This window comes from Cydia strobilella, chromosome 20 (genome assembly GCF_947568885.1).
Source record: "Cydia strobilella chromosome 20, ilCydStro3.1, whole genome shotgun sequence".
Classification (NCBI taxonomy): Eukaryota; Metazoa; Arthropoda; class Insecta; order Lepidoptera; family Tortricidae; genus Cydia; species Cydia strobilella.
Window position 1 is genome coordinate 9,926,637 of NC_086060.1, and position 11,057 is coordinate 9,937,693.

The 11,057-nt window shown below is 35.7% G+C and overlaps 1 protein-coding gene across 1 annotated transcript; it reads right to left on the reverse strand.

Annotated features, from left to right (window-relative positions):
• Window positions 1-195: 195 nt before the first annotated feature.
• On the reverse strand, window positions 196-10,856 carry LOC134750631 (uncharacterized). Its single transcript, XM_063685850.1, has 3 exons — window positions 10,168-10,856; window positions 2,752-3,041; window positions 196-482 (listed from the first exon to the last, which is right to left on the reverse strand). The coding sequence occupies exons 1-3, from the start codon at window positions 10,546-10,548 to the stop codon at window positions 428-430; spliced, it is 726 nt and encodes a 241-aa protein (XP_063541920.1). The 5' UTR covers window positions 10,549-10,856; the 3' UTR covers window positions 196-427.
• Window positions 10,857-11,057: the final 201 nt, after the last annotated feature.

An 11,057-nucleotide genomic window follows, 5' to 3' on the forward strand; every position in this document is an offset into this window, starting at 1 on the left:
ATACATAAAATATGTTATAACAATATATAAAAAAATTAAAGCAAATTCCAAAGACTATAAATACATTCATGCTATTCTCATACATTACTGTTGGATAACTAACTATTGTGCGTATACAATAAATAGAGTATTTGTGGTACCGCTGACCGCTTGAAGATATTCGCTATGTTCATTCCATTGTACCTATTTTGCCATAATCGCACAGAGACGAATGTAACCTCACTCACACACAAAGTTACGTTATAAAACACTGACCGAAATCTTTAGTTACATTCGAAACTGTAGGATTCCATTTTAAAAACGCTCCGATTCGCACTTGTTTTTCGAATTTCGATATCGAAGCTGTCGTGTACTATGTATTAGTTGTATATGTTAGACGTTTGTTCCTTATTGCACGCTAAAATAACTTTTTGGTGGGTTTGATTGGCTACTGGGACGGGGCATAAGCGTTGTATGCTAAGTCCTGGGATTTCTCGATCGACCTGAAATAAAAAAAAACGATTAATAACGTATTTGAAGTACTTACTTCAGATAACATAGTATACCTAAGGGCGTAGGTAGAGAGAAGTAAATTACAGGATGACCCAAAAATACATTGTGTTTTTTTTTACTATGTCATACTTAGGTCATACTGTAAGTTCTTATAATTTAAAAAACTATATATGCAACATTTTTTTTTGTAATTCCTTTTCCTAACTCTTTTTCAGAGACCGGTCCGGTATCCCCCTTCGAGGGTTTTGAAAGGGGTATTTCGTAAGGCTTTGCTTACCAAAGCCGTTGCTCTCTAAAACCCTTTCATTTGGCTTTTTAATAAGGGTAAACAGTTCTCTTTTTGAATGTCTGACACCCTTTCCTAAGCGCTTACCTCTTGAAGGGTCGTTTATAACGCTTATGCCATTTTCAACTATATCTTCATAAAAATTAGGCCCTAATTGATTTTGCGTAGCATTTGTGGGTTATTTAGAATCAAGTTTCATGTCGAATTTTTTACTTGACTCATTTGGATACCTTAGTTTGTCTGAATCTGCTGAAATGCGACTTTTTTGTAACTTATTATTATGGACTCCATAATAATAAGTCAGCCATTTGAAGAGTTTCGCTACCAACCATTCGATCAGGTCAGCTGAATTGTACCTGATGATTTAGTTATCACATTAAAAGCAATACGGGTACCAAGACTATGTGACAGTCAATTTGTAAGATTATATAGGTATTGCATGATAGGTATAAATTAGACAAGAAAGAAACTACAATTATTTACCTCTATCTATACGTAACGCCTATACGGTACCCAGACCCAGACCACATTTTTATTCCAGGAATATTATTTGGAATAAAAAATAATGATTACATTTATTTGAATAAGAATAAGTTAATCCCATTCAATTTTGTCACATACGAATTAGTCCCGGCCAAAATTAGCGGAATAATTTTGACGGGACTAAAATCAACTCGATTTTATTCCGACGAATTCTTATTCAAATAATGATTTTATTGGGATTCATATTGGGATACCCTCCTACAATTTAGGAGGGAATTAAATCTTCTCGGGTCCGTGGTGTAGGGTTGGAGCCGGCGTAGTTTTTATCGCGTATATATATATATCTTTACTTGAAAAATAATTATAGTGTATAACTAGCCTTATGAACCGATTTTTGCATGTACAACCAGCCTTAAAGTTTGTAGTCTATGATTGTTCATTATTTTAGTATGTGGGTATTTTTGCACTTTGTAATTTTTCCTCAGTCACCCGTTGACCACGAACGCTGTAAAGAGTTCGAAACGTCGGGATGTATTATAAATTCAATATACGCGATATAATCCGTTTTCATAGTTTTATTTAATGATTTTATTCTTGAATGCCCAACACTGTTATGGAGCCCATAGCTGCGATTTTTGTTAGGAGAGTCGATATAAAATATTATTCGAAGACTGATATACACTTGTTATCGACTGAGTGCACATTGAAAGTCGTATAAAATTTTATCGCAAAAAAAATTCTCGAAGTCAAATTATTAAAATACTCGACACGACATAATAATTAGCTTTTTAAGTCTAGTAGGGAGTTCAGGGAATTTAATGAGTGGCCCAAGGGCCGAACGAAATTCGAAAACATTACAAAACTCAAACCTCTGTTTATTGTAAACTATGTGAGGTGTGCAATAAAGAGTATTGTATTGAATTTTAAAACTTGTTTTCTACGAGTTAACCAAAAAAATTAAACAGGCTACAAATATTTCAATGTGCGCGTTGATGTCATTTATTATGTACTATGGAGTGAATAAGAATTGTATTATTACATTATTAATCATTAAATAAAACTATGAAAACGGACTATATCGCGTATTTTGAATTTATAATACATCCCGACGTTTCGAACCCTTTACAGCGTTCGTGGTCAACGGGTGATTGAGGAAAAACTAGAACTTTCATGAGTAACTATCGCGGTAACCGAAGAATATTATTATTAATCATTATTAAAATAAATATATTATCTGAGTAAAATAATTGTCATTTAGCGAGGCCCATAGAACATACTTAATAATTATGTAGAGTTAGACCAAGCTAAGGGGCGTCAATTTTCTATGAAATTTTGACATTTAACATGTAATAACACTTGCACAGTCTGGGATATCAATATCGCTGCCAACTTTCATTTTCATTTTGTGTGTGTGTGTGTGTGTGTGTGTGTGTACTTTCAGACCTCGCTTCACTCAGACAACTAGTTTACGCTAAGACTTCGATACCGACCTGCTCCATCCAGATCCTCCATGCCCAGCAGAAACGACGACCTCATGAGCCTCATGACCGCCTCCCGACGGCGACAGGAGCTTCTTCAGCCCAATGATACCAGCCAGCACCAGCGCCAGCTTCGAGACGATGAGGGCCTTGCCCGCGAGCAGCGCGAGGGCACCGAAAGCTAAGGGCACCATCATGCCCCCGATGAGGAGTGGGATGGCCAAGAGAGGGGCGAGCTTCTTCCTCCTGCTGCGGCCTTCTTCGAACGCGCGCGCAAGGTCATTGCCAGCCGGGAATTTGATCTGGAATTTAAAATTTTTAGTTATTAACGTGGTTATATATTAAAAGTTAGTAGTAAAATTATTGTGTCCTATAAATATGGATATGTGACATTTTTGAGTAACATGCGCAAACGTTCAAAACCTATATATTAATCTTTTATGAACATAATACCTAATGAGAAAATCTCGGGATTGATAATCTTTCATATTTTCAATATCCCTATTTTATGAACTCTTGAACTCTTGTAAAAAGAAGATGAAATTCTAAGACCCATATTTTTAAAATTTTCTTAGTAACTAAATTATTCATACGAAAATACCATTTTGGAAAATAGTTGATATATGAATTGAGAGATACGAAATAAATAAAAATTGAGCCGATAACATGACATGTTACGCTTATTTCCTTCCCTACAGCGACTACGGAAGAAGAAAGCATGTCCCAAGTATGTAATTCAGCATCGATGTAAGCAAAATTAGCACGATATCTAACATGCTACATAGAAAATGAGATCCGGATGTTACGATCAACCAATTCCGGATTTTTTTACACGCAATGATAATAAATGAAAGGTATTGTGTAAAGACATTGGGCTCATTAAGTAATAAACGCAATATTTACGTATTTCCGTAGTTATGGATAGTTATGAGCGCGATCACTTGATTTGCACATGTTGTGTTGTGTGTGAACTATGGTCCAGTACCGGTCCACAAGTTCAACACGTAATCAAGTATCATTACCAATTTTCCTTTTTGGTCTTTTCTAAGTTTTTCTCCCATTTATGAAATTTTGCCTCACATTTTCATTTTTTCATTTCATTTTCATTTTTCATTGACTAAGTCCCACAGTAAGCTCAAGAAGGCTTGTGCTGTGGGTACTCAGACAACGATATGTATAACTTACAAATACATAAATACATAGAAAACACCCAAGACTCAGGAACAAATACCTGTGCTCATCACACAAATAAATGCCCTTACCTGGGTTTGAACCCAGGACCATCGGTTTCACCGGCAGGGTCACTACCCACTAAGCCAGAATAACTTTTTATTTCGAAGATAAAAAGCAAAAACCTTATCAGCAACCATCTTAAGATGATGCTAATGAAATCCGGCATAACATTTTCATTGTAATAAATCCAGTGAAATTAACTATAATAATTAAGTAATCATTAAAACCAGTTACATTTGCATGCCAATTTTCAGCTTCATAGGAAACACCGGGATGTGAGTCAAATTTTACTTGAAAGATTTGATTACAGACTGACACACAGACAACGGGAAGGGTGAAACTAAATAAAAGCTTGTAAAAAACCCAAATCACGACAGGTTTAAGGTCATGGCTTTGGCACTTGTGTTGCTCTTATATTTGAAAAGTTCCTGATTTGTCGACAATAAGACAAATTGTAGTTTTTCAAATAAATAAAAAATCCAAAGATCACGATAAATTCTCTAACATCTCTTTCGAAATTGTATGGTCAGTTAAAAAGGAAACACCAAATAGAAAACCCATGAGACTGAAAACGGAACCCTTTAATATGAAGTGTCTGATCAGCCGATAATGAGACGAATTATACACTTTATACAGGCCATTTCTTCATTAAAAAACGTCACTTTTGACAATGACAAATCAGTATCATATCGGAAAAGGATCGAATAACTTAAACGCGAATTGGCTTGTACAATGGGCTGTGCTCTGAAGAATTGTTTGACATGATGCCAACGGCCGCTTTCTATCACCGCACCGCTCGCCATCGGCAGGGTGTTCATCCTCACACCCTAGCACCTAAATGGTCGCGTACTGTGCGGTTTAAGAGGAATTTCCTCCCGCGTACGCTTCGGCTGTGGAATGAGCTCCCTGCCGAGGTTTTCCCGAGGGGCTACAGTATGGGGTTCTTCAAAAAAGGAGTGTACAGGTTTTTAAAGGGTCGGCAACGCGCGTGTAATATCTCTGGTGTTGCAGGCGTTCATAGGCTACGGTAACTGCTTACCATCAGGCGGGTCGTATGCTTGATTGCCACCGACGTGGTATAAAAAAAAAAAAGTCTTTTAATTAAAAGACATACCACAAAAATCACTATAAATTTTCAACTTATTTTTATATGTATTGTCATAGTCAGTCAAAAAGGACAGCGATGAATAGAAAACCCATCATACTAGAAACAGTACAGATAACCGCTCATTAATGCACACGCATTAGCTAATTAGAAAGAAACTGTTACCAATGCCCAAGTGGGTCGGTGCAAGAAAACTGTTTAATAGAGTGTAGCATTAAAAAAAAGTGAAGATGCATTAATTGGTGAAGATGCATCGTGAAAGCGGTCACGGTGCGTCGCCGCGCGGCATGCATGTTTTTCTGGAGAGATAAATAATTCGATCTGTGATTGATGTCGGTTATTTATAAATAATTGAATTGGAAAACGGTTAGTTTTTTTGCAGACCTCCGCAGTAATATTGTTGGTACTAACTACTATTACCGTTTTGAGCTTTATGTTCAGAAGTACGTGTTAAAAGACTTTGTTAGTTCATACAGAAATTATGTATTTGTCCTGTACCTAACAGGTATAATAGCAGTCATTAAAAATTGCATTTAAAAAAACACTAGTTTTGGTTCGCCTTCAAGTCGAACCAATATCTTATTTTAATTAAAATTAAGTAACTGAAGAACTTGAGATATCAATATCTATTAACCCAAATGGTAAAAATCTAAGTTGTATGAACTAATGCAAACTATTGTTAAAACCCACTTAACGCTTAGTTACTTATTCTGTCATCTATATTGACATTCATCTTTTCTTTTTTATCTTTTCTTTCATTTTTATGACTGTGACAGTTATATCTCAAACTAGCTACATAAGTGAATTATATTGCTGCTTCCTTTTATCTGCTGTCTGTAACTTTACTGTCTACATTGATAAGATCACGCACACAGTAATGCGTGATTCGCAATAAAAAGATATTCCCCGCAATATAACTACTGTTATTAACAATATAACTTCTGATATTCTCTTGCTCACTCTTACTGCTACTGAAGGAGATACAAAGATATGTCATGTGTCCAATGCGAATGGAACAGCCGAAGAAATGTAGGAACTTGTAATAATATATCTGATTTCTTATTTGAAACAGAAATATTTATCGCTTAGGAGCACCCAATCTAGGGATTATAAGTACGCTTTCTACAAGAAGTATTGGAAACATTTTTCAAGTTTTCTATTTCAACAATGGAAATGTCTAAGTAAAATTTGCCTGACTTAAGGAGTTTATCAACAGTCTTAATTAATTTTTAACGAGCAGAAACGTCTGCGAACGCCTATGACTTGGCCGTTTAAGAAGTGTAACGCTCTTACGGTAGATGTCGCTAGGGTCCCCTAGACCCATATAGTTGGGAAGATTTGCTGACTATGGATGAGGTCTTGGTGGCTCAGTTGACAGGTGCTGGAGTATCGATCCAGAGGCCGTGAGTTCAAGTCTCACCCAAGGCAGTAATTTTTCCACTTAAATTTATTCTAAGCTTAGCAGTCTGCAGCTGCACCTTGCACATAAGAATGGAACTTCATGATTTAACAGTGAATGGATTCTAAAAAAAAAATTAAGTAAAAAACAAGGACTAATAAATATCCTGCCTTTATCAATACTAGGTGAGCTTTATATAGGTGCGCTTTTCGTAGTATGACTTGCTGATCTGTATCTCATGTTATAGTGAACGGTTTTTTATAAATTGTATGTGGATTCTTCATTTACAGTAGTTCAATTAGAACTCAGTCATGACATGAACCCGCCCTCGGACTCTGTTCGTAATAAAAAACACTGTCTATCCAATCACCATCAGATATAGGAGCTGGCACATCACTATTACTTAAAATTTTTGATCAAAAAAATTTAGCGACACTAATTAAATACTAATACCGTGATAATAAAGGTTTGTTCAGGAAGCCTAGCCAAGTGGCAACCGGTGATAGAAAACAGCGATAAAAACTTGAAAATGTATGAAAAAGATAACGTCACGTTTTGTGTTGCAGACTTCTGGCCGAAGGGTGGTGTTAATTCGGCGGTTCCGTGAGAATCTGCCAAAACAGGTGACGCAACAGAAAACTGTTAACTTTATTTAGCTTGTAGGGTTAGTTTGTAGTCTATAGGTCATACAGGCCAATTCGAGTTGTAGTATATGATGTATGTGATGTATGTTTAGTCAGTTTGAAGCTAGGCGGCGCACAGAACTAAGCTAAGCGCGAGGAGCTAAAGGCCAGAGCACCTGTGGCCATACGTTACAATTATGTCGGAGGGGTGCTGACCTGCAGCGAGTGTGGTCGCACATTCGCTGCAAAAATTGCCTATGTCAGTCACCTGAGAGCGCCAGCGACGCTCTCAGCGGTAAAACGCAGTCGTTGTGGCCGAAATAGGCTAGGAGATGATTATGATACTGATATGATAGTGTCAAGTGACATTTCTTCAACGAAAAACGTCACTTTTGACACTGAAACATCATCAGAATGTAAACAGACCGAATAACTAAAACTCGAATTGGCCTGTTAGTTGCCAATGATATTTGAGGATGGTATTTGATTTTAGATTTTTTGTTGCATCTCTCATCTCGAAATTTTATACTTTGTCCTCTGTCGCTTGTCGTCTTAGCTACAGCCCTGATTGGTAGGCAGGGCGCTGTGGCGGCTTCGATACCCGACAGTGACTGTCTAAGGTTTTACAGCATTAGTATGTGACACAGCACGTGACATAGTATGGAAGTTGGAGCGCATACCTAACTTTCGCTATCTAACTGATATTTGCATCTATATCATTAGCTGTCACGCCTGGACGTTTAAACAAATTGCAGATTGGAGTTAATAATATATATTTTAGCAAAAAAAGGTAAAGCTTTACGGTATTCAGATATAATGTTGGTGATTTTTTTTCGTGTGTTGCAAACTACTTGGATTGTTTTGTGACTTCGTTTTTCGTGTAATGTAATAGTACCGTAAAATCAGGTGACTATAGTCCCTAAGTACAACTATTGTCCAGTTTTTAAAGTTGATTCTTAACGAGCCTTTATGATTTGTACTCGTTACATTTATTTTGGAACTTAGATACATTAATGCTCTTTCTATATTATATACTCAACATAATTTGAAAAATACTTATACATATTTTACTGGAACTTGAATTAGGACCATAGTTGTAAGTTGTGGACTAAAGTTATCTGATTTTACTGTAGGTATTTTTAATCCAATAAGAAATTTTCAATTAGTCGTGACTGATATATTTATTTTCTACTCTTTCTTCAGTTTCTTCTTTGAAGTAGTTATGTATCTGAATGTAAATGTATGTTTTTTTAAATAGATTTTCGTTATATTATAAAAATTATTCTTTTCTTTAAAGTTTCTCCAAATACAACAATTTGTTATTAATTTTATGTTCTGCATGACAAAATGTCGAAAATTACTCAATTCTATTAATTTTAAGGTTCACTTATTTTATTTTACTAAAGTAACGAAATTAATAGACTCTTATAGGCTAATAAAAAAAAAAGTAACGAAATTACTTTCTTACTACGTTATACTAGGGGTGCGCAACTCGGCTCCGTCCGGCTCAGCATTGCTCCGAGTCCGAGCAATCATTAGGGTTGGCACAACTTGACGTCCCTTTGCGTGCACGACCACAGATAAGATAATGACTTGAATTTTGACAAACCTAAAGAGACGAAAGGGATAGTGCCATATATTAGAAAGGGGCGGCATGATTCGACCCCGAACCGCTGTCAAACTTCGGTTTTGTAGGAAGTTTCCTACTATTACTATTAATTATTCTGTGGTTATACTACTGTTACGCACATTATGTCATAGGTCATTAAAATCTACCATCAATCATTTTGCTTAATAGCTCACGTGATATGAATACCAATGTTCCCTATTGTGTCTAACAAAATGTAGAAATTAATTACACAGTACTTTGACTCCCTGTAAACCACATACAAGAGATCTATTCTAGCGCCGTGTGAAAAAATAATAATGCAGTAAGTATTTAGGTAGACAGCAATTTGACAATGGCAAGTAATATAAATTTGCCTTTTTTTCTCCTCCATTTAAGATTCTAGACTTAGGTTGAATATAGTTTTTGAAGCATTACTGTGTAACGGTTAACTTTAATTTATAATGTCGTTAATCATAAATGCCTGTCAAGTTAAACAAGCCCTTGATAATCGTTGTCTTTATCTATCATTTTGACATTTGTGTTTGATAGAAAGGGACAAAATTTTACATAAGTTTACAAGGTTTTACGAATAAGGTGCTAATACTACTCATACCTATATATTTTGTCATCAATTGTAAAACTTATCTTGAAAAATAATATGTACGCCTGAAATGAAATAAGTTTTCTGAGTTATGGTACTGATTAGGTTGTTTCTCTTGTGATAGTAGTAATCCACGCTCAATCCCATTATGTAATAGTTAAGTCTCAAGTGCAGTTAAAGTGACATTGATATTGTTATATGAATGAGAGTCCGTGTGCCGTTTTAATACAGATTTGAAATAAAAATAATTATCATAACTAAAGATGTGTAAATGATTGAAGTATAAACATTATTTGGATCATAACGCCTTACTTAAAGAATGATCCTTTCATCAATTTTGATACTTACATAAATAATTTAATATACTTTCAAATAAAATGAACTATCGGACTGTTAGTAAAAATTATTTTAACAGGTAAGATCTCCAGGGTTTAACAGAATGACTCAAATTTGTTTTGTAAACTCATGAAGACAATATGACCATTAAAGTAAAATAAAAACGATTGAATAAATATATAAATTGACCATGAACCAGATGGTAATGCCAGAAAAAAAAATTCAAACTTAAAATACTTAATAGAATATGAATAAAATAAATAAAACTAATTATAAAAAAAATTAAAAGTGCTTTTAACGGGAACAGAAAGTAGGTCAAGTGAAGCGGGTGAAAATAACAAGCCGTTAAACTACACACGAGAATGTAAGTAATAGATTCAATTAATATTCATTAAAACATATAATAAACGTAATTGAAAAAACCTAACACTTATAAGACAGTCAATTGACAGATGAAATAATGTGAATCCAATTTTACTACCAAACTAAAAGGTCAGATTGTGACAAGCTGAACAAATTTACCTGGACTGTATGAGACTGCATGAATCCAAAGATTTTGTCCAGGATAAGATGGTCCAAGGAGCTCTCATCAAGACCTCTCGGAAGCGCCTCCTCAACTTCCTCGACCTTCGCATCCTTATCCTTCGTTATCGTCACACCGCTCATCAAGGATACTTCGTCACTCTCCGATATCCTGTTCAGTGCCTTCGCCAGTTTCACTTTCAAGCATGTCCCGATGTCTCCACCGCTGCAATCTTTGTACGTTTCATACGCAACTTTAAGGTCACCCAAAATGGTATCATCTGAACTTCTGCCTTCTTCCAGTGTGTTTTGATTGGTGCTTGCTGTCCGTGCGCTGACTGCGACAGCCAGGGTCAATACAAGGAGGTAGTGTGGTACCATTTTAGTGTTCTCTTCGATGGCGGTATGGACTATGTTTACAACTAGAGCAGCTGTAGCACTTATATGCGCTTCGAGTCACGGTACAGTGGGCGAAGCTAAGAGGGATGCATCAATGTACGATGCAGTTGGTTGCAGTTTTTGCGTTTAAAACCGAAATGCAGTAAGTTTGTAGGCGATGTGTATCCGTTTGGTTCGTTGGGGTTTTGAGCAGGGGAGTTACAAATGAAAGAAATAACGTTAGATAATAATACTTTGCTGTTGATCCGTTTACTACTGATGATATATAACTAAGCCGGATGTTAAATAGTGCAAAATTAACAACTTCCTTCAAGGGATGGCGATTTTTTTTAAATATTGGCACGTAGGTAGTTCGTGTGTATTATAATTATAATATTTCAATTCATTTGAATTTCGGAAGAGAAGTTTGGCTGACAGATAAAAGTATTTAGGTACTTTAGCATTTATAAATATTCGTAATGACGTACCAAACTCAAAATCCAAAATTCAAA